This window comes from Argiope bruennichi, chromosome 9 (genome assembly GCF_947563725.1).
Source record: "Argiope bruennichi chromosome 9, qqArgBrue1.1, whole genome shotgun sequence".
In the NCBI taxonomy this organism is placed as follows: Eukaryota; Metazoa; Arthropoda; class Arachnida; order Araneae; family Araneidae; genus Argiope; species Argiope bruennichi.
In genome coordinates, this window is record NC_079159.1 from 87,880,292 (window position 1) to 87,906,350 (window position 26,059).

Sequence of the window (26,059 nt, forward strand, 5' to 3'; positions counted from 1 at the left end):
TAAAAAAATAAAATATTGGATAAATTAAATTGATTGAAATTTTGAAAGCAGTGTTTTCCAGATACGACTTAAATTTTGGAGATCAAGGATTATTCTGAAGACATTTGATTTAATGAAAATTCTTCCAACGAGAGGGGGCTTCCCTCGACTTTCTTGTACACTTACACAATTCAACTCATTTTGTATTTAGCTTCGTAGTATGGTTAAAAAGATCGATAGTATATTTTTGAATATTTTTATATAATAAAATATTACAAAATACTTTATATAATAAAGTATTATATAACGTATATACTTTATATAATAAAGTATTTTATATAATAAGTATATAATTTTTGTAATAAATTTCTTTTATATTGCTAATTGCGTTCTTTAATTATCGTGTCTCTAATTTTAATGTATATATGTATATAAGTTTGTTGGTAAAATCTTTTAAATTCAAAAAGACGTCTTTTCCTATAATAAAGGGACTATGATTCATTTTTTGAGGCAGATTATAGTGCCCCTAGCAGCAAAATAAGGTAGCTACAAAAAATAATTAAAAAATTAAAGGAGTTGGGTCAAAAAATTCAATCACGAAAATATACGTTACACCATTATAAAAACTCAGGAAAAAGTACTATGGAACTATCTGTAAAATTAGCGGAGATACTTCCGATTAAAATTATGAATTTTTTTGTGATTTAGGAAAAAGCTTCACCCTAAATTTCAAATATTTTCCGGTATTGTCCAGCTTTCCAGATCAAGCAATGAAGAAAGGCAACAAAAATGATAATGAAAAAAAAAACATTAAAGTTTTGTTTTTTTTGGGGGGGGGAGAGTCTGAAAATGCCTTTTTCAGTTTTAGGATGAACTCTTTTTCAAGTCACGGAAAGTTCATAATTTTAATCCCAAATATTTCCACCAATTTTAAAGATAACTCCGTGAAACCTTTCTCTGTGTTTTTTTTATGGTGGTCCATTTTTCTGATTGGACTTTTTAGCCGATCTCTCTCTCTTTGTAGATTACTTATTTTATAAGGCACTGTTGTCTGTGGGTACTTACAAGCTACTTGTGTGTAGCTTACTTATTTCTGTTATATGGGCACTGTCACCAGTCTGAATATTTTAGCAAAATCACTTTACTATTACGTTTTGAATTTACCCGTTATTATTTGATAAAGATTTTACCCCTTATCCTGCATATTTATGTATGCATGCATATTCCACATCACTTCTGAAACAATTGGGTTGAATTCACTTAAATATTACACACTTATTAGTTAAGATAAGAGAAAGAAGATCGTCAACTTTTCAAAGTTCTAATTTTCAGTTAATTAGAAATTAACTAATATTTTGCATTTTTTCCACTGTAAAATTCGAAAAAATTTATTCCAGAAGCAATATTTCCTCTTAAAATTCAAAATTCTTTTATTTCAACGATATCAATTTCATTTCTGGACAATATTTCCTTCAATTGTTATGAATTTTTTTTAAAAATTAGCATTGAAATTAATGTTAATTTTAAGCTATTCGACCATTACTTTTCAGATTTCGGTTTTATTTTAATATATATCTTTTAATTGAGTTTTCATTTGTTTCAATTAAATTCAGTTATAATAAGGTCCGGTTTTTAAATTAACATTAGGGCTATTTTGGGACGGACTTCGTAATTTTGAACCATGGTCAGATAACAAGGACGACACTTGATTCATTTGTTTCAAAGTACAGATTTAAAAATGCTTAAAAGCAGGCATAAGTCATTCTCTCAAATAGAAGCAAGAAAAAGAGCGAATGGAGAGAAGCGCCACTATGACAGAGACTTCACGCTTTGAGAAATTATACAATATTTGGTCTCTTTTTCACAGAAACTTCAGAAATTATTCAGGGAAAAAAATTACACCATCTTAAAATTAAACTTTTCAATGATACCAATTTCACTTTTGTGCAATTTCTCTTTCAGTTGTTATTAATTCTTTAAAAAATGTAACACATATTATTTTGAAATAAAAAAAATTAATAGGTACGCTTTTGCTTTGCTCCATGGAAACTTGAACTACTCTGCCGCGTTTTTTTTTATTTATTTATTTTTATTTCTCTCTTATTTTAATACACATTTTCTGAAAAAGTCTCTGTGTATTATAATATTTTATATACATGTCATTTCTGTGTTGAAACTATCGTTTATAAAAGAATTTAAGCAACACCGGATATATCAACTAACATACGTGTAACAAAAACATAATCTTCCATTTTTTATCTTTCCATTACACACCAAATTTGGAACAGCCCTATAATTTCAATATAAATATTAAAATTCATTTAGGTATATTGTTATATTTTTAAATAATTAATTTCACATACATACAAATAAATGGATAAAAAACGACTATTAGTTTATTAAGTTTATCCAGAAATAAATACTTAACATAAATTCTCTTGAAAAAGCTATGCAAGTAATCGTATCTTTCAACTTACTGAAATATTGTAGAAATATTTATTCGCGAAATTTCGAGAAACGTCACTTCCGTATAGCTTTAGAAATATTGTATTCGCGTACATGCGAACAAACAGACAAACAAATTTCTCAAAATTTGATTCTGAAGATTTTATTCTAAATTTGACTGAAAAATGCAATTTTAACTATCGGGCTTCCTAAGTTTTTTTTTTTTTTTTCTTTCCTTAGATTGACAGATAGAATTCTGAAAATATTTTTATCAGGCTCAAGCAGATCTAAAACATACAAATTCATGAAAACTTAAAGATTGAATTTTTTGATGAATACAATATTTTCTCTTTATATATTTCATATACAACAATTGTAAACATTACTTTTACTTAGTGATGCCTACAATTATCTTTATTGAAGTGTAAAAATTCAACATTTATAAAATTCAGAAAATAAATCCATTTTTGGATATATACTGCATAGTCTTCATGATAAACATATTAGCCCCTCAAACCACATTTGAATTTCTAAGAATCAATTTGATTGGAGATATTCTTCCGTTAAATCGCGACTCGAAATTCTTAATTATATGTATTCATCGGATCAAGGAAACGCAATCAACTCCTGACACTCCTCCTCCGCATTCGATTGGTTTTATTTGTTTAGGGATTTCGCTCCCGGAGCAAATCAATTTCACTCATCATAGCTTCCACTGGATCGTCTTCTCGGAATTATGATTTCTCAAACGATTTCCAATTTCTTCTTTCATACCATACGGAAGTGACGTTTCTCGAAATTTCGAAGATTCATAATGTTATTTTTTTAGTTAGAATTTTGAACTCGAAAAACTTTTTTCCGTTTTTTTTACTCGTATTGTCTGATTCGGCATATTTCTTATTTTGCATATTCTTTCTAAAGAAAACATAATAAAATTTTTAAACATTGACTAAAAGGCTAATTTCGATGGATAAGCAATTCCGAATTCGTGCAAAAGAATTAATTAAAAGAATGTGGTGGAATGAAGATCATTATGATCCGTGCAGAGGAAGCAAGAGGATCCATGTTTTCTGGAACATTTCTTTAATGATCACATTTCACACAAAACAGGAAGACAAGACAAAAGAAGACATTAACGAGCGCCCTCTACCGAATAGCATCTCATCTCATAATAATAACAATCGCAATGCACTATGGGATGCGTACCTAATCAGGCATCGCCATCTACAGGATTAGAAAGAAATAAGTTATACACTTCAGAGGGCTCTAAAATGGGTTCTATTGATCCAAATGAGATAAAATTTATATATATATATATATATATATATATATATATTATAAGTAAATATTTAGATCAAACTACTGTTTGCCTTATATTAAAGCTTAACACACACAAAAAAAAATCTCTCTTATCATTTACTTTCTTATTGTAGTAAATTGAATTTTATGTTAATATAATTTTTTTTTCTAAATAATCCACTGAAATTAAGTTTAAATTATAAAATAATTTAAAATGCTGAATGATTTTATTCTCTGTACTCATATTTTTCAAAATCCACAACAAAAGTTTTTGTATTAGTTGAAATTTAATCACTTCCGTTCATAATTAAAACTCATATTTCAGAGGGGGAAAGGGACAAAAAAAAGTAAAATTTCTAAAATAGTATTTGTTATTATATGACTGTTTAAATTTGAGACTTAGAAATATTTTGTCGAAAAAGTCATTAAGGCTAATTACACAAAATATTTAATTGAAAATTTTAGCAACCTTATTAATCCTACTTAACAAGTTGGTTGTCAAAGGTGGATAATTTTCAATAAATTAGATATGGCAATTAATCCTTCTTCTCCATTGCAAATCCGAATATTAATACAACCAATTTAATTGTTTTCCAAAATTGTTTTGGCTACATATACAAATGTTAAACGAAGTTCCAGTCACAACTCTAACAAATTTATAAATGATACTACCATCAGATTATTATTGTATAACCAGACATTATGCAAGAGATCAGGGTGAAAGAGTAAATTTAAAACATAAAAGTAAGACTAATAATGAACTGGTTAGTTAATACAAAACAACCAATACAGTCTGAAGCAGAATTCATCAGAAACCAGATGCACCAGATCAGAGCAATTCTTTAAAATTGATAGAACTTGTACCTATATGACACTTTTGATGCCATATAGCAGGAATTTCAATTCAGAAATTAGAATGTAAACATCATACTGCCTAGTCCATGTACAAAAACACAAAGGACCTAAATTTCTGACTGTCATTAAATGATTTATTTTCATGATGTCAATAATGCTTCATTAGTCTTATTCAAAAAAAAAAAAAAAAAAAAAATGGATTGTCGAATCCGATTAGAATTTACAAAATAAAATAAATTTCTATGACTCTATTTGATCCCAATTATCATTTTCAGTTGGCTGGCCATGTATGCTAATATTTTGATAATAATATACAATTCTAAATAGTTATAAAAATAAAACAATGGATACAACAAATCATTATACTTTTATTAACACTGAATTTCATATATACATTTGTGCAATGAAGTAAATAACTGAGTACAGTAAGCTCAAAGAATCAAAAATTTGCAATTAAATGTACCACACAGCTGGAAGAACCCTGAATATCAATTTACAAAAATTACATACAGAAAATGCATTTTTAATTGATTTAATGAGGTATTTTATAAATGCATAACTTTTATCTTTTTGCTTTCAAAAATATATTTTAGCTCTCAAAATAAAATTTGTAAATATTAAAAACATTTAACAATTTGGCAATAATGATAATTAAATAATAAAATGATAGTTCATAAAAAATTATTTGTCGGTCCTATGCTTTAATGAGAAATCAGAATCAAAAAACAATATGAAATCAAAATATAAGCTTAAGAAACTAATATTTTATTTTTTTAAAAATCAATTTTGCAAAACAAATTTTAATTACAAATGTAACTTAACATAAAGAGAACTAAATTGGAAAGTAGAACACATACTGATGCATTTCTTAGTCAACAAATATCTTCAGAATGCTAGGAAATAAATTTTTCTTTGATTAAATTTATTTGTGTTAAGTTGTTGTTTTTTTTATCTCTCTCTCTCATTGAATTTTTATTAATGATGTGCTTCTGTACCTAAAAATGTAAAAAAATTCAACTTCTACAAAACAAAAATGTATTTTAAAACTGAGCTCGTTTAACAGAATTTTAAGTAAAAAATTTTTTCTCTTAAAATACTGAGAAATAATTATTATGAAAACAATAACTTATATACAAATTTCATTAACATTAATAAATATATTCACTTAATAAATTATGTTTATTTAAAGAGAGATGAGAAAGTAAATTAAACATAATAGTTAACTGCAAAATTAACAAAATTTATCATAGCTATATTTAAAAGTTTCATTAAAAAATATTTATAATCATTACTAAATTAAGTATTTTTAAATAATTAATTATGGGAAAGCATAATATCTACAAAAAGAATATTAAGATATTAAAATTGCTTTAATACCAGAATTCTCAAGAGAAAGAAATGAAAATTCTAAAAACATTAAAATAGAATAAGAAATAATGCAAATTATATATATATTAGAAATCTTTAATTCATTTTGAAAGCTTAAGTAAATTTTTATTTTAATAATTTTTTCTTACTAATTGATTTAAGTGTGTAATTTTATATTATATGAGTACTTTATCATTTTATAAATATATAGAGTGAGATTTGTCTCTAGAATACAGCTAAAAACTATGAAATAGTTTACATTATATCCCTCATACAAGTATTATAACAATAAATTTATTGGCATTTTTAAAAACTTAAAATTGTAATAACATTTAAATTCACTATAAAAATGTTGCCATAATATTTTTATTCTGGAAGGCAAACAAAAAGAAAAATGGGGGAAAAAAATCTAATAATTACCTGATTATCTATCATACTGGTAGTTTTATAATATGAAAATATTGACTGGATGAAGCCCAGTCTTGAAATATTTAATACAAATAAATCTAATTTATCAAAAATATATCTTGATCTATCTATAAGATCATTAAATACAATTTCATGCATTTTTAAAACTTTTAGTCATACATTTCTTACTTTCTAAAAGCAAATTCTTTGATTTAATATAATTTCATTACAAATCAAAAATAAAAATTGAATCAAAGATAAATTGTCTGCATTCAAGATGGCTCTGATTTTGCTTTAAAATTTCTTTTCGTTATTCAAAACTTTTAAAATCGTTTGAACCAAATTTTATTAAAGTTCTAAGTTACTTATTAATTATCATTAAAAATAAGACTTCAGATTTAAGCAAACCACTCCTAAAATATACATCATACTTGAAGAATTTGCAATGTAAATACTTAATATACTTATAAACAACATATTATATATATCATAAATAAAAAAAAATCTCAATAATGCTTTTCTTTATTATTACTGAAAATAAAACACTTTATCAAAACATTTAATTAATTATACACTGCATTTCAGCACTTATTTATTTTATGATGATTAAGTTTTTAAGAAGTAACAAATAAATGTTTAAAAAAGTATTTAATTCAACTAATTATCATCAACAAAAATTACATGATATTAGTAATTAATTTAACATGACAATCAAAATATATTTAACACATTTCATTAAATTTAAAAATTCGGGTAATCAATTTTAACAATTAATACAATCTTTAAACACGTTACTTCTTAAAAGCTAAAAATTTCTACAAAATGAAAAAGTAGAATTCACATTAATTTTTGAAGCTTAAAAAATAAATTAAAACTATATACTAATTAAATGATTCAATTCAAACAAAAACAAAATTTACATGTCCTAATTCTAGAAAGTAATTTGACTATTTTTGAGAGTTTTCTATCAAAGGTGTTTGATGCTGTTTTTGCCATAACTTATAGTATAAGCTGTCTGGATTTGATATTAGACTGCTGTGATTTCCACGCTCAGCCACTCGTCCTTTATCAAGAACAAGAATTTCATCTGCATTCATAACAGTAGAAAGTCTATGAGCAATGCATATAGATGTTCTTCCTTCAGAAGCTCTTTGCAGTGCAGCAAGAATTTTCTGTAAGAATAAGAAAAAATAAAATAAAAAATTAATAAAATTTTAAAGAAATTGGTAAAGTTGAATAAATCCCAAATTACTTTGAGTATTACCGATAATTTTAAACTTTCCTTTTTAAAAAAGTAATGTATGAATTTTAATTAATCTACAAATTAGAATTAAAATAATTTTAAAGTCATTGCAGATAATGCTTTAAACTTTTTTTACTAAAAAGAAAATGGAAAAGGAATTTAATGGATAGCAAAATAATTTTCAGAGTTAATACAATAACAAAAAAACTAAACATCTTTGAAATTATCTTGAATATAACCAAAGTAGCAAATTTACTATTACATATTTTACTCTTAAAAGTTGAAATCCTTTTATGACTGTTGAAAACTACTTCTATAAAAATCATGCATTGATTTCTTTTCACATAAATACCAATTTTAAACAGTTTTTGGTTGAAAATGTTAATTTGAAAATCATGATGAAAAAGATAAAGAGATAATGTTTAACAATTTTATTTCGATATCTACAATCATTTGTATCAGCATCTACTATGATTTTCAGAAGTTCAAATTCATAAATTAATTAAAATTCTCATTGACAGTAATGCAAATATTAACTCAAAAATATGTATCGTTCCATCTGAAAATATTTCATATTTAACATGATTATAGTCAATGACAATCAAACTCATTTTACATGGAAAGCCATGAAAAGTATTATTATATAATGTTAAATAAATTTGAAACTATCCAATTGCATTTCATTATGTGGCAAATATTAAACAAAAATATTCAAAAGGAATTTATAATAGAGTGTTAGTTCTTATTCCATGTATTGAGATTCCTTCAATTTTCTTATGACATAAAATTTACTATTAATCAATCAACAGTAAAGTTTCATTCCATATTATCTAAATGTTTTGCTATAATTTTTAATATTGCACTTTAAGATAATCTGTTTCAATATAAAAAGAGGGGGAGGAGGAAATGCCAATTTAACAATCAAAGTTTAATAAAAGCTTATAAGTATAATAGTATCCACAGAAGTCAGAAATTTGAAAGAAATATGTTTGTACTAATAAGACTAAAAATGTTAAATGATGTAAATGCCAAAATAAAACAACAATTTGCATATTTACATGTAAAATGAGTAATACTGTATAGTGTGGCACATGTGGAAGTGCTTGTAAGATCTCTATGTAGCTCAGAAAAGTGAGCAAAGAGATTAATGTTACATCCCCAGAGGAAACAACTTTTTTGTAACTTTGCAATATTTTTGGTTTGAGTACTCTTAAAATTTGCGATTTTTAATCTTCATTTATGCTCATTATTTAAATTTTTGTATGCATCTATTGTAAACTAAATTAGTGTAATCCATTAGAATTGCATTAATTCAAAAGGTATATATCAGAAAAAAAATCTAGGAATTCAAATGAATAAACTCTTACAGAAGTTGTTAAGGAAGGAAGTAAATAAAATAATTTAATATTATATTTCATTCATTTTTTTTTTTTTTACATTCAGTTTTTGTAGAAATAGCAAAGAGATCATAAATTAGTGTTATGTCCTTATAGGTTGATTGAACATTTTTGTGATTTTCCAATATTTTTGTTGTAAATATAATTCAGATTATTTGTTATGAAAATTGTTAAGATTATTTACAATACAAATATTAAAGATTATCTGTCTGTCATATAAGGAGGTATAAAAATATAACAATAACACCTTTAAAAAATCAAATTAAAACAAACAGGAATTTTAAAAATTTACAAAGAAAATGAAAAAAATCTTTTTTGATTACAAAAATTAAACAAATCAAAGAAATTATACAAAAATTCAATACAAAATTACATCCAAGCATAAAAAAAAAAGATAACAAAAACATTAAAAAAATGTTCAATTATTTTCTTCATTTATTCATATTTTATTTAAATTTATATTAATTCATAAAATTTTGAGTGAAATACAAGTAAAGTACAATTGGCATTAGTTTTTATTTACTATACAGAAATTTAAAAAATTCATTGTTTAAATACATAAATAATATTTATGAATAGAGCAAAATATGGAATAAGTTCTTAATATGTATATATATACTCGAGGCATTATTTTGCAGTTAAATTTATTTTTAAATGCTTACCTCTTCTGTAATGGAGTCTAATGCAGATGTTGCTTCATCAAATACAAGAATTGGTGAATTTTTTAAGATAGCACGAGCAATTGCAACCCTTTGTTTCTCACCACCTTTAATGAAACATTTTGATTAAACAACTAACAAAAATATATTGGTAGTTTTTATAACTGCTACACTTCATATTTTATTACATCTAATATAATTGAGAAAATACTAAGATTTTCATCCATCTTTCAACTATAAAATGGAGAAAATGTATACACATAACACATAAAAAGCTTAATTATTGCACTTAGCTTGTTTTGATGAGAATAATAAAATGGAACAGAATACATTTTTCAATTACACTTTTGTAAACACATTTTTTGGAAACCAAGGACTCTTGCCAAGTAATTAATATTGATTTAACTTCAATCAATTTTAAATTTTCCTTTTTAGCTATAAACCAATAAAGATAGAATAAAATTATCAGAAGCTGAAAATTAACATATACCATTGGCAATTGACTGTAAAACAATCCTTTTTAAATTCAGATTACATTCTTAGCCTTGATATTTAGAATCAGTGTACATAAAACTGAACAAAATATGATTATATGAAAAAACAAAAATATACAATGAACAGTTCTAGTCTGCACAGATTATAGGTAAAAAGAATTTCAAATATTTCCTCAGAATAATTATTTTGAAGGAACATTAAGTGATTTTCAGTGATTCATTAGAAGTGATTTAAGTGATTCATTAGAAGATAATATTTATTGCATGTTTTCAACACAAACTGGGTGTATATTCTTGTCCAATTCTTATTAACAATAAATTTGCCCATCACATATAGAATGATATAACAAAACAATGAAATAAAATTTTTAAGAATAGAAAAATAGTAGATTAGCTATATGAGGGTGTGAATACTGAGACAAATATACAAAATCGTTAGATACAATGTCTATACTTTTCATAGAAAAAAAATTTGTCCTGAAGTGTTTAAATTTTCTAATGACAAATTATTGTAATTTATTTGATATATTATGAAAAACCAATTAATATTAAAAATATTTTTATATAAATTTGTATTATTGCATTTATAAAAAAAATAAAAATAAATTCTACATATAGAATAATAAGGCCTTGCAAATTCATATAAATAAATATATAAAAAAAATCAAGATTTTATGGTTTCAGAATAGATGAACAGAAGAATAATATACACATATACTTAATATTCTTATTATATAATCATGGTCAAATGCATGAATGATTATAATATTTTGATTATATATTTTTTATCTGGTTTTAAGCATTCTATGTTATTGCATTATGAAGTAAATATTTATTATAAACATTAATTTCATAAAAACAGTATTAGTTTAAAATATTCATAAATATTAAAATATATTCATAGTGAATAATTCTGAAATGCAGATTAAAAGAAATGAAACAGTTTCATTTGCTTTCATAATATTAATATAAAAGGAAAGTGTAAGACAATGGTGAATGTGTGTGATTCTTCATTAAATTTGTATTAAAGAAGGATAGTAATTAAAATAATACAGATGGATATGAAAAATCATATAAAATCATTGCACCATACAAAACAAAAAAAACTTACTTTACATTTTTTTAACCTTTTAAATTATATTATATTTTAATCTGATAAAATATCTTCAAAAACACAATCAAATTGATTTATTTTTAATAAATTACTTCTCACTTCAAACCTGTAACACACAAACTCAAAAATTCATACAGCTTTTCAACAAACCTGATAGCTTTAGTCCTCTTTCACCAACAGGTGTTTCATATTTATAAGGCCATTTCTGAATAGACTCGTGCAATTCAGCCATTTTTGCAGATTCGTAAACATCCTCCTCAGGTCTTGAAAAATCACCATAATGCAAATTATAAAAGATGGTGCTGTGAAATAAAACAGCATCCTGTAAAGAAGTATAGATACAATTGGAACATTAGAAATTTACACAAGGGCAGAATCTTTTCAAATGATAGAGGGGAGAGGGGAGAGGAGAGCAAAATTCATACTTGAGGAACAATAGCAATAGCTTTCCGCAAACTGTTAATATCCATTTCATTTATTTCTTTACCACCAATGTAAATTTTTCCCTTTTGAGGTTCAAAGAATTTATACATCAACCTTACAATTGTTGATTTTCTGAAAAAAAAAATATTGCAATGTTAAAAGATTGGCACATAAAAACATATAAACCAATACATAGATCAACTGATTTAATTATGATACTATTGTTCTTTTGAGATTCTAGTTAATGAGTGACCAATCTACAACACAGTCCTCCAAAAAAGTGACCAATGAAACACTGGCAACTTATTTAAATAATTTGAAATATAATTCTCAAAAATAGCACTCATTTATAGAATATAGTATATATTTAAAGTTAAAAAATATTTTTTTTTTAACTGAATAATTGTATTCCTATTATAAAGAAATTCAGTAATGAAGAAATTTGAAATTCACTGAATTCGTTTTCTGAATGTTTCATTCTTTCAACACCATTCACAATATGTTAAAGAAATGGTGTAGATATATTTAATTTAGGATACCTATTATTTAATGCTTATTATGAACTAAATATGGGAAATTAAACATAGCTCCATCATACATCCTTGAAAAGAAAGTTTTTTTTTTCCATAATTATTATATCAATATTATAAACTTATGACAATTTTTGAAACATTATTCCTTTAATGTGAAAATAAGACATAAAAAAAATCTAAAATGAAACATTTTAAAATGTGTCAGGATTTTAAAACAAAGAATAATCAATTCCAAATGCAATCAACAAATTTTAAAAAGTTAAAGTGATAATTATATTAAGAGCCAATGAAATACAAGAAATCATGTCAATTAAAACTTTATCATTGGCGTGTTTTAAGATAAACATACACATCAAATCACAAGGCTCAACATAAAACTACAGGAACGAAGTTTCAATAAAATGGATTACTTGAAATCATCTACTGCTACAGACATTTGTAGTTACCAAAATAAATGCATAAGAATAAATTTAAATAGTTTTTATAGCTTAACCACAGATATGATTCATAAATTTAATGTAAATGATTATTGAAATATGGAGTAGTCTTTTTATAAACATACACACAAAGCAAAATGTTCTAATATAATTGCTTTGCTTTTTTTTTTTTTTTTCGAATTTTTTTCGATATTTTTTTCAATTCTTAAAAAAATTCCTTTTTCCTCCATTTTTTTCTGAATTAAAAAACAAAAGAACAAACTACTCTCTGTCCTTAGTCTCTCATCATCTTATTAATTCCTTATATATGAAATACATAAAATCATATACAAGAATATAGAAAATTTCGGAAGCAAAAGTACGACTTCAAGATTTAAGTATATACAAATATAGAAAATTTTAAAAACAAAAGTTTGATCTCAAACTTTTGGTAAATCTTCATATTCCAAACTTCTCCAAGTGAAAAACTTTTTTTTTAAATTCTATGATTGGACATAACTTAAAAACATTTGAAGTTATACGAATGAAATTTGGTATGAGGTTTTTACACCAAGCAAACAGATTATCAAACTTTAGATGAAATTGAAGGGAAGTGATTAATTCATTTGTATGTGGTTAACTATGATAAATCAACTTAAAAAGACCTACAAATAGTACATTTAAAATATAGTTTTATAATCAGAACTGTAGATAGATATCAAACTATGGACTAAACCCATCAACACATTAATCATCTGTCTATATGTGAATATATGAATGAATTCAAAAATACAGCTACTTAGATGCATAAATTTTGATAAATCATTGTGAATAGATATCAACTTTGGAATCCAATTAGATGAAAGAATGATAATAGAAATACACACTTAATTTTTTTTTTAATGATAAAGGCACAAAACAATGTTCTCATTATGTCAGCAAACATTCTATGCCTGTCATGTCATCTCAGTTTGACTCATATATTTACTCTACTGTTTCCTTTATGAAAGTCTACAGATTCTTATTAAGTTAAATGGACATAATATACCTTATTTATCAGTCAAAGGAAGGATCTACTTTTTGGTTTCATACAATTTTGGCAGAAAAAAATTATAAAAATTGCTAAGAAAATAGATAAAAACAAACCCAGAGCCACTTCCACCAACTAAAGCAATTTTCTTCCCTGCAGGAACTCTGAAGCTCAGATCTTTCAAAATCGTTTGCCCTTTCACATATTCAAAACAGACATTTTCAAAAATCACTTCAGCTTCTTTTGGAGATATTTTTATAAGAGGTGCTTTTGAAACCTAATGAAAAGAAAGGGCATTTTCCAAAGTTGATTATTCCAAATAACTTTTTAAAAAAAAACATATTTTGATATAACTATTCATTGACTCCATGAGCAAATTTCTATATAGAAAAGAAGTGTCTATTATCATACCACTGTAACACAAGTACAATTTTAATAGAATATCTAGTTATGTCATTCAAGGAATATGTACAGATTTTAAGTAATGCATTATATTATCAAACAAGAAAAAGATTAAAATAATTATTAGAAAGGGTGAAATACAATTCATTTATTGTTCAGAAACATTCTGATTTTATTTGGTTTGTTAGATAAAGTTCAAATTTTAGTAGAGTAATGCAATATCAATTTTAGATCAAGTACTGTAATTTTTTGCAAGGACCAGATGTATGATAATATAACCAACTCTTCATTTTCAAAATTCATGCAAAATTACTTTTTTTTAACTCTGAAATAAAGTAAACTGGATAGTAATAGAAAGCTGCAAAAAATTATTAGCCTTTTCCTCAAACCGAAAGTAAAACTGGACACACAAGGATATATTGTAGGAATGCATATTTTGATATAAAATACAAAAAACAAGAAAGTATTTTAATGACTATGTTTTTTATTTTTTTTTATTTTAAACTTATTAAAATCAAAAAAACATCATATGCAAAAAAGAAAACAAAGAATTTACCTGATTAGGAGTCTTTACACTTAATATTGCAAACATTGTTTGCATATCAATAAGTGACTGTCTAACTTCACGGTATACAGATCCCAAGAAATTTAAAGGCAGGGACAGTTGAAAAATTAAACCATTGACCATAACCAAATCTCCTACTGTCATGGTACCTACGTTGAAAAAAAACAGTCAAGTAAAGGTTACAATGAAAAAGCGGGAATATACAAAATTTTATACAAAAAAGGAGAAAAAAATTAACCATCTATTATTCCATGGCTGGCCATAACCATGATTGTAGTTAAAGCAGCACTGAATATTGCATTCTGCCCAAAATTTAACATTGCAAGACTTGTGGTGGTTTTCAAAGAAGCAGCTTCATATTTAGCCAATGCTTTATCATACTGTTCAGCTTCATACAATTCATTGTTGAAATACTAAAAAGAAATCAATAAGATCAATTTTTGGAATATGAAGAATATATGTTACATTTAGCCAATACTTCATCAAAAAAAAATTATTGAAATGCTATAAAATTCTTTCACATATATGAACATATTTTTGGAATGAAACCAAAAACAGGGAGGGGGGGGGACCCAGCAATAATGCCCAAGATGCTTCTTCAGAAGGACCATTTCATGCCCTAAAGTTGGAGATCCTATTAATTTCTGAATTGTGAGAACATTTTTTTGTCTCCTCAATTGACAAAATATCTGCCATGTCTATTGTATTTATAATTTGAATATTGTTTATTTAGAGATAATCCAAATAAACAGATAAAATTAATAAGTAACTTACTTTAACAATTTCATAATTAATAAGAGAATCAACAGCTTTAAAATAATTACATGAAAATATACACCTACAGATAAATCTTAAATTTTTATTAATCCATATAAACAGATAAAACGAATAAATAACTTACTTTCACAGTCTCATAATTAATCAGAGAATCAACAGCTTTATTTCCTGCTTCATTTTCTGCTTTGTTCATTGCAACTCGAAAATGAGTTCTGAAAATATTTATAGACTTTAAAGAATTAAAGATGGCAGATTTTGCTATGCTGCATCATTTAAAAGATTTTTAAAAAATTATATAGTAAATTTTTAATAGATAATTTTTTTTAATTATATATTTAAAAAATTATAAATCTTCAAAAAGTAAAGCATTAAAATTTTCAACTAAACTGATAGAATTTTTAATGACACAAAGGCCAAATTGAATCATTATCCAATAAATCATATTATTTAGTGCTAATTAAATTAAATAACAATTTTCTATATATAAATTATATAATGACAATAAAATCATGAACTTGAAGAAAAATTATATCTATATCATGAACAAAGGAGAAAATATCGTGGCAGTTTGTTTCTTCCAATATATTCTTCGAAGCATTTCACCCACAAAACAATGTTGGTTATTCTTACATTAAATACATGAATATACAAAGTGGAATACTATATTAGCCAAACTTATATAAATAATATATATATATGCATGACTAAGTATTTGATTTCATTTTAACTAATGTCATGATAAAAATAGAGTTTAACAAAATTTACAATAATCAGCAAACATTTACATCTTTCCCTTTTTAAAATGATTTTTTAAATTTATAAACAGAAAATTACCTCCACTGAGTAACAGCTAACGTAAAAATTGCATAGCTGCCAATACAACCAAGAGTGACTAGAGCAAACTTTCCCCCACATTTATAATACTGTAAAAAAAAGATATCAATAATTATAATAGGTATTAAATAAAGATATAATTTTAGAGCAATTGAAAACAATTAAATGTTAATATATGTTAAAATAAAATAAAAGCAATAAATGATAAAAAATGCAATACAAAATCTCAGTTAACTGAATTAAAAAAGGGAAGAGGGTAGGATAACAATTATTTTGGTTAAATTATAAACATCTATTATGGATTTGTATCTAATTACAGTATACAAATCTGAATTGCTCAAGTATAAAATGAATTTTTGTAGACTACACTTATATGCTTTATTAAAATTAACTTTATTAACCTCAGATATTTTGTGATTTTATGGAATAATTGCGATTATTACTAATTAGTACAATATTATATTTTTTTTGGATTTGTTATTTAGATATATTTCAAATAATTCGAGTTTCAGTTTATCAAGGTTTTACAAAATATAAATCTTTATTGTGAAAATTTTTATCTAAAATTGATACTGGACCGTTTGAAATTATATTAGTATTCTAGATATCACTTTCAGTGTCAATAAACTTTTATATTATAATATATTTGTTTGTTAATAATTACTTTTGTTTACAAATTTATAAATTTTTTTCTAATTTTTCCATATTAGTGTCTTATTATATTTCTAATGTCATCATTCTAATATTTTATCATGCAAAAAAATTATTATATATTAAGCATTATTGCTTCAAAATTATTAAACAATCAAACATTGACCTAACATTATAAAATGTCATTACTGCTTTACATAATGTGATTATTTTGTTAAACATAAAAAAAGTTATTATAAATTATTAATTCATAAAAAATATTTTGAGGATGAAATTTATACTGATGAAATGAAATTTTCCAGTTCATTCTTTAACATTATTTCAGTAATTATGTAAATAACAAAAAAAATGCAAGAATTTTAATCTAATAATTTAATTAATATTTTAAATCTAATAGATTGGATTTCCTCTTTGATAAAAATACAAAATATAAATTTTATTTTTGGGAATATTTTTAAATTTGGAGACAAAATAAATAAATGTTTTATATATTTTGAAATATGCAAAAAAACAATTTTTTCTATTTGGATTAAAAATGAAAAATCCAAGAATATAATCAATTATTTAGACAAGGATATAGGACATTTCAGAAAAAAAAAATATATATATGTTATTTAATTTTCATAATGACAAAAATGAAATAAAAATCCAAAGTTTAGAATATATAATAAATGTGGGGTCCGGAGCATCATCCTTATGGCGCCACTTGCATCATCACTCAACAGCCAATATGAAACCTTCTCATTCCCCTCAGTAGAACTCTGTATTCAGTCATGTAAAAGCATTCGTTGATGTAAAACGATCTAGCTGTTCATCAAGTTCATTTATTATCATATAATGTGTGATTCTTGTAATATGACCCATCTCTGAATATTAATCTCAACTGGGTTTTCACCTAGGGCTTGCGAGAGATATTTGATTTGATATATATTCCAGTTGGTAGAGGCCTGTTTTTGAGCCAGAGTTACATATCTCTACATAAATTATTTTAAAACTATATTCAGAACATAGGGTGATTAAAACTGGCATCCTTGTTTTCAGCAATGTAGAGAAAAATTATGGTCATAAGACTATAAAATCTTGGTAGCATACATTTCAAAGTATGAAAAAAATCAAATGGCAAATTAAGACAAATTTTTTTTTTTTAAAAACGAAAAAAAAAAAAAAACATATGATTAAAATGTTTTTTTTTTGTTTTGTTTTTTAAATCTTGGGACTATTTTTTTTATCTTAGATACATTAAAAAATAAAACTTTTAAGTGTTGGCGATACTTGTTTGCTTGTGTCACTTCTGTTTCCCTTTACAATTAGAAACCAATGATTATGAAAAAGTTTTATATGAAAGCATTAGGATATTTTAATTTTAATGACCCAATATACTGATTAAGAATGAAAAAAATGCAAAATTAAGTAGGAAAAAAATATTTTCAATATTCTACACATATGGAATATATATTTATGCAAGTTAAGCTTCATCTATCCACAATGCTACTTTCAACTGAGATTTTCCAAACAATTGAAATTAAATGAAATTAACAGTAAAATATAATAAACTTTTAATACAGCATCAAAAATGCTCAAAGAGATTAATATTTTCAAAAAACTTTCAGTTTTAGTTTAATGATTGGAGAAGGTCAAGAGAATAAAGCTTTTGATTGATTTTCATAAAGTAAAATCAGAATTGATGTTTTATTTAAAAGATAGAAAGATACCTTACCTGTAATGAGGTCCTTAGTAAATTAAAAATAAAGAAAATAGCAGTATGGTTACTAAAAAAATTCATACTATTTAATGAATTAACTACTTCTATTTACAGAAGAAATTTTTTCCCACTTAATGTAAATAACAAAAACTGTTTCTCAATATGTATTAAATCTTATAAAACACAGAAACCACAACTATGCAGTAAATAATAAATATTATAAACAAGAAAAATCACACTTTTTTTTACTTATAAAATTCAAAAAGTATTTATAATAAAATGTGAAAATTAAATTTAATAATACCATAATTCTTCTTGCTTTCAATATTTTTTCAATTATAATTTTATTAAAATGTAAATTTATTTCACAACATTCAATTTCTTTGCATTAAGTAAATTTTTATACATGAAAAAAAAAGAATGTCTAACTGGAAAGAAAGGTAAAATGCTCCAAACTTTTAATCAAATTTAGTGAAAATATAAAAAACAACAGTTTAACTTATATGGTAGTGAGGTTGTGTAGAAAGGAATGATTGCTATGCAATATTAATTTTTAAACAATTACAGGGGAAATAAAAAAAATAATAATAAAACTTCATACCATTCAAAACATGTGATGCCAACAACAGTTTGATGTATTCATACAGAGAAATAAAATTTCTTTGCATATAACAAAAGCAAAATGTTTTTTAAGAGGTTAATCTTAGAACATAAAGTCCGAAGACAAAGGTGCAATAAATCAACATAATTAACAGTAACTTTCATCATTATCATAAAAATACATAAGTTCAAATAAAATCTATTAAAAAAATATGTATAAAAAAGAATATTCGAATGTTTTTAAAAAAGAAATTATATGGTTCAGAATATAAAAAACAAAAATCTTTTTATTTATTTTGAAAATAACATTCTTTGCATTAATATATTTTTTTCTCTTTTTGTTACAAATATTAAAAGAAAAAAGTGCAAACTGTTTTTCTTATTCAATAAATAAGAACAATTTTATCAGAAAAAAATATTGATATTTAGTTTGAATAAGTTAGAATATTAATTCTCTGATGCAAAGGATAAACACTTCTTAGTAAATAAATTATGAAAAAAGAAGAATAAACAAAACTAAAACTGGATTTCTGGAAAATTAAATCATATCACTTAGGATAACACACATATATAGCCTGCAAATGACAATGAAAATATAGCTTAATAAGTTATTCTTACAATTACAACAGTGAAAAAAATCTAATAATCTCAACATAAAATCTCAATGAATCCATCTTAAAATTAAAATTTAAGTCTAATACAGTATATATTAAAGTGCTAAATCTGATTTCAATCACAAAGTGAATAAAAATTAATTAATTTCAGACATAAATTTGTATCAATCACAAGCAAAAAAGAATTAAAAACAGTGGGGACAAAAAACAATACAATGCACAATATAACATCAAAAAAAAAAAAAAAAAAAGGAATTAAAAAAAAAAAACTAACAAGGAATTATCTCATCTGTCATATGTCTATATGCATCATATATATATATATATATATATATATATATATATATATATATGAGAAATTAAGAATCTCCAGATGTATGAGAGAAACAATCCAGATAAAATCTTTGAATTTATCCAATAATTAAACATTCAACATATGCAAGAAAAGTGCTAAGAAAGGGGGGGGGGAGTCAAAAATTAATTTTTAAAAAATGTATCATAAGTAGTCATCCACTTACTAAAATACTGCTAACAAGAACAACTTCAAAAGCTGTTGGCACAATATTGAAAACCAGGGCTGATAAAACAAAATTGATTCCCCTAAAATAAGAAAGAATTAGAGATAAAACAATAAACTTTTTTACATAACATTATTGTTTACAACTCTTAATATAAAATTATTATATACAGTTCTTTTGCTTCCACGATTTTTTAATGATTAAAAAACAGAAATTAGAAAAAATTATAAAACTTAGTGCATTTCATATTTTTGCAATTCCTTCCCCCCTCTCAGCTAATTATAATGAAAAACTACTTTTATGATAAGAATAACAACTTTAAAAAATGGGTGTGTTTACAAATGAGAAACAATAAAAAAAAGTCTATGTGTAGCATATAGGTAATTTAATAACATTTAAAAAAATATTTGATGTTAGTAAATAATTCTTATTTGGAATACAATAAGAACTTTAAGAGTATCAAATTAACAATTCACTGTATAAGGAGTGATCAGAATTGAACTTTCCCCAAAAAGAATACTGCAGGAGTGGGTACAGTGGTCATAAGAATGCAAAAGCTAAAAATTAAGCAATTTATAACACAGAAGATGGAACATGTTTTTAAAAAAAAAAGACAGAAGAGAACAAATTATAAGAATTACAATCTTTTATCTTTTAAGTATGGAAAACTCAAAACACTTAGAAATCATAAAAACTCTTCTAAACTCAAATATCATAAAGCTGATATTTGAATTTTATAATAGAAAAACTTAATCTATTGCACTTCTTCATTACTTCCATATTTAGAATTCATATGAATTAGAAATAAGATTAAATGTTTTTAATATGATCTATTTTAATTATACTCTAGTATCAACAAGTTTTTGTTCAATTTGCTTTTTTATATTCTGAAAAGTGTAACAATGAGATAGGAATTCTTATAACTATTAACTATTATTAAATTCTTATAACTATTCTTATTCTATAACTATTTTTTTACTTAGCTTCTCTAAATAATGACACTTGAAATTGAACTACACAGAAATATCATCACTATGATAAGCCTTCTATAAATATAAAATATCTTGTAAAATTAAAAAGATCAAATAAACACTAGATTTTTGTTTATTAGCGATCATACCAAGATAGTCCAGGACTTTCCGAAGGCCTTTTTTAGGAAAAGTAATGACTATGACAAGAATAATCAACATTTAAAACATTTTTTTATATTGACAAAATTTTATATTTCTAATACTTCACTTAAGTTAAGAAATACTAATTATTTATGTATTTGTTATTTAAAGCATATATGCAAGATTTTAAAAAAATATTATAAACATTTCTCATTTTAACCATTAAATTAGCCTATTCATTTTTATCAATCACTTTATTTACAGCAGTATGTATAAAGGTGTGAAATAAGAATATTTATAAAATAAAAGCATAGCAAAAATGTAATTTCTTATATTATTCTTATTTAATGCACCTTTATAAAAAAAATCAAAGATTAGTCAATTAACCTAGTTCCTCGGTCAATAGCTTTTGATAGAGCTCCTGTTTGTCTTGATAAATGGAAACTCAAGTCTAAATTGTGCAGATGAAGGAAGACACTCTTGGCCACTCTTCTAATGGAATCATGAGCAACTTTGGCAAATACAGCATTTCGTAATTCATTAAACAAAGAAGCTCCAGCTCTGGCCATACCATCTAAAATAAAAACCAAAAACATTCCTGAATTATAGAATTTTTTAATCCTAAATATCCAAAGGAGCGGAGGATAAAAATAAAACTTTCTAGTAATCTGAAAAAATTTAACTTAATAATTCTACTTTTTTTCTTCATATTTTTAGAGGTAAAAAAAATTAAGAAGAATTCTAGATGATCATTAAACAAATTTTGATCAATGTCTAATGTTACCTACTAATTTTATAATAAGGAATAATCACATATATCTTTAGTAAATTACACTTTAAAATGTAAGAAAATATGTAAAGTTAATAGTAAAAAAAAACATTAAAGCATCAAGCATTTTGAAATACTGTAATTTTAAAAGTAAATATGTAATTATAAAACCGAATCACAATAACAGAAAGATATAACATTTTATGAATAATGCCAGAATCACCTGATTTAATTGTTAAAGTCATTTTCTAATGCATGATTTTTTGGGATAAATAATTATTTATTCTGAAATTTTAGATTAAAATTTAAATGATTACATGGAAAACTTTATTTGCTATAGTATTAAACTATTTTATTTCTAATATTAGCTTTCAGGATATTAGATATAAATTTAGATTAATTTTTAAATTCTGGTTCATTGAAATTGTATATATCATTAAAATGAAAATTCCAATAAAAAAAAGGGAAATATACTTCTACCATGTACCTAGCATTCAGAGAGTAGCATACTCTGTCCTTTCTTGGAAATCAGGTTAATGATAACTCAAGTTCTATAAATATAGCTCTATGAAATTATACAACATTTGTTTTATTTATAAAAACACTAATATGTGGAATGTTGATACCATGTATTTAAAACCAAATTCTGTTCAAGTTTATCAAATAATTTTAATTGTTTCAATTCCACACAAGACAATAACACATTTAAGATTTCACTTCAAAAGTTAGCATTGATTGCTATTAAATTAATGATACAGTTGATCAAAGGAATGGAACTCCTTCGAAAAAGATAATTAGAAATATTATATTTACAAAGAAGAGAAAAAATATATTGTGTTTACAACTAATCTACAGCAGATACTTTTAAGAAAATAAAAACTCTCCAGTTAAAGCATCCACTCTCACTTCAGGTAAAATATTAATTATCAACAAATTTATGTATTTGTATAACAATTAAATCAGGGGAAAAAAATTTCTGTTAGAATGTATATAATGAACTGAATGATTATCTATAAACTTTTTAACAGAATAAAGGTAGTAAATTTGTAAACTGAAAACAAATTTTTATTAATTTTTTTCCAAAATAAATATACTACTTACAACCAATAATTAGTGCTGTTGCAACAGTCACAATGGTACCCGGAGCTGTTTCTAAATTTAATGCCATCCCAGTATGTGAATTTAAATAATCGACTGTGTACTTGAATAGAAAAGGAACTTCAATATTTAAGAGCTGAAAATATAAAATATAATCAGTTAAATAATTTTGAAAATATTCAATATAGTTAGATCAAAGAAAATTTAATAATGAAAGGCAACTCTTGCAGTTAACTACATAAAGTTGAATAGTATTATCTTTAATTATTTCTATATGTTTAAAAAAATAAAAAGCAAAAGAAAATATAACTTCTTTACTATTGATAATTCTGTAAATCTTCTTTTTTTTCACTTACAAATAAATATCTTCTAAAAAAATATTTTACCTTTGCACTAATTAATAGTCCCACAGATAACACAACTCGTTTTCGAATTTCAGGTTTATCTTTAGGCCATATATACGTAAACATTTTTTTGACAATAGTCCAACCTTTGACATTTTCCTTAGGAGCACTAATTTCACTAGTCAAAAGACTTGAAGCCCCAGGATGAAAACATGAGCGAACAAGATTTTTCCCCAGTACTTTCACCTAAAAAAACAATTTAATAACTATAATTTATCAATTTAATTCTATTAATTAAATAAATTTTTTCTTGTATAGCTCAATTATCTTACCCTATTAAATAAAGTAGATTTGACGACTCCATCATGCTTCGTATTGAAATGTCTCACCTAATGTTGAAAATTTTTAATTAATAAAAATTATAAGTGGAATATATCAATTCTATTTAGATCAAAACATGTTCTAGAATGGTTTTTCTAAATGCTTACAATACAGGCTATACTCTAAAATTAAACTTCAGAAATAATTATCTGCTGAATGAGCCACTTAATATGTCTATAATATCAGGCATATAAATTATAATAATGTTAATATTTGACTAAATATAAATAAAAATTGCTATTGATTAAAATATTTTTAAAAATAATATAAAAAATTAATTTAAAATTAAATATAAGTAATAACTGCATGCCAATAATTAATCATATTAATCATTGTTAAAATTTGACAACATTCACCAGTGACATGTCGTTAAACCTAAAGTTCAATAATAGCATGTGGTTAATACATAATTAAATTATCATTATCATAATTAATTATGAATAAAAGCTTATAATTATTAAAAAATTAAGAGTGTTGCACATAAAAATCATTCTGAATATATGGTCCAATACATCCCTAAAAGAAATATAATATGAAGCATATTCCTACTTGTAGAGAGAGTAATATAAGATTTAAACCAATTTCTGCTTGTAAGATCTTAAATATTAACATGTGATTTGAAAGTGATTGTAAAAGGTAGAATAGCTATAAAAATATAAAACAATATGCAAACATCAGAGGTCAAAATAACATATTTCAAATCATTTCATACCTTTAGCAAGTAAATAACATAATTAATCGAAATATTACAGGCACAATCACTTTTAGGACATATTATTTTGAGATTCCTCGAAAACAAGAAATCATATCAAATAGAAAATCATTCTATCAATGATTACAAAAGGATACATTTATTGGAATTCAAATTTCTAAATTTACTCTAAGAAATTATATTGAACTTTTAAATTTCCAATTTTTATTATCAAAAGTAAGAAATAATTAGGAAGAAAACAGATAAAAAGCATGTAAATATATTTTAAAATTTAATCACCTGTTGAAAATGTACCCTTGACCTTGAAGGTTTAGAAAGGTGTGGTAATGATTTGATATATATTTTAAATGTGTGTACATTTTTAAATTCATTAAATGATCTTAAAGATTTTGTGCTAATTAGTTTTAAAGAATTTGGTTTTGATGACAATTTAAAATACCGACATATGGGCGCAGCCATGTTTTTATGATTAAAGTGCAAGTTATTTATAAACACTTGCATGGCTATTACCGCGTGAATTGTTTCTCAATCTAATCAGCAAATATCATTTTATAAAAAAATATTTATAAACAATATGGTGATAAAATAAATAGGATACATCCTATAGAAATCAAAAGATCATTACAGTCGGAATCCTTTTACGAATTCAAACTTTCATCAAAGTTTTACAATAAATAATTCAGTCTTCATCGATCAAAATTCCTCATATAAAAAAATAATTCATTCATATTTTTTTATTATTTAAGTTTAAATATAGGAATTTATATTCAAATAATACATTCTATATGAATATTGTACTGGTAATTATTGATCAAAACTTCCCTCTAATCCAATTGTAGAAGATTTTGAAAGAAATAAAATCTATGAATAAAAACCAATAAGCTCTAAACAAATTTATTTAAAACCTTTCGTAAATTCCAAAACTATATTACATTATTAAATTTTTCATCTTGATTGGCAACGAAAAAGTTCAGCCGTGTTGTTTTCTTATCTTGGTTTTGTTGTTCGGTTTGTGGGAGACTCGTTAACCGGAGGACGCTTGAACCCCTCATTTGAAGTTGAAAGGGGGGAGCAGTGGGGGGAAGCAGCACTGGAGGACGGATTTCATTCCGCTAGTGATGGAAATGGGGGAATCGATGTATGGTTGCTTTCGGAAAAGCTTTTTTCGCCAAAATTTGAAAATTTATTTACCCGCCAAGAATGAAGCGCATTTTTGGAATGTATAGGGTGGAGTGTGGACGAATGTCGGTTGGATCTATGATGAAGGCAGACCTTATTTATGCACGATCTTTTTTAATAAAAGAATAATACCGTGTT

The 26,059-nt window shown here is 24.5% G+C and overlaps 1 protein-coding gene across 1 annotated transcript; it reads right to left on the reverse strand.

Moving 5' to 3' along the window:
- Positions 1–7,076: 7,076 nt before the first annotated feature.
- LOC129984840 (iron-sulfur clusters transporter ABCB7, mitochondrial-like) lies at positions 7,077–25,211 on the reverse strand. Its single transcript, XM_056094807.1, has 15 exons — positions 25,022–25,211; positions 23,982–24,038; positions 23,692–23,895; positions 23,309–23,441; positions 21,826–22,012; positions 20,327–20,408; positions 16,242–16,330; positions 15,532–15,619; positions 14,869–15,043; positions 14,622–14,779; positions 13,780–13,940; positions 11,687–11,816; positions 11,412–11,583; positions 9,657–9,760; positions 7,077–7,526 (listed from the first exon to the last, which is right to left on the reverse strand). The coding sequence occupies exons 1-15, from the start codon at positions 25,199–25,201 to the stop codon at positions 7,302–7,304; spliced, it is 2,145 nt and encodes a 714-aa protein (XP_055950782.1). The 5' UTR covers positions 25,202–25,211; the 3' UTR covers positions 7,077–7,301.
- Between the last annotated feature and the right edge of the window lie 848 nt (positions 25,212–26,059).

Coding starts and splice junctions, on each gene's coding strand:
- LOC129984840 (XM_056094807.1), bottom strand. CDS start 25,201: ATGGCTGCGCCCATATGTCGGTATTTTAAATTGTCATCAAAACCAAAT. Junction 14,780..14,868: donor CAGCCATGGAATAATAGATG/GTTAATTTTTTT, acceptor TTTTCAACGTAG/GTACCATGACAGTAGGAGAT. Junction 7,527..9,656: donor TAGACTCCATTACAGAAGAG/GTAAGCATTTAA, acceptor TTATTCTTACAG/AAAATTCTTGCTGCACTGCA.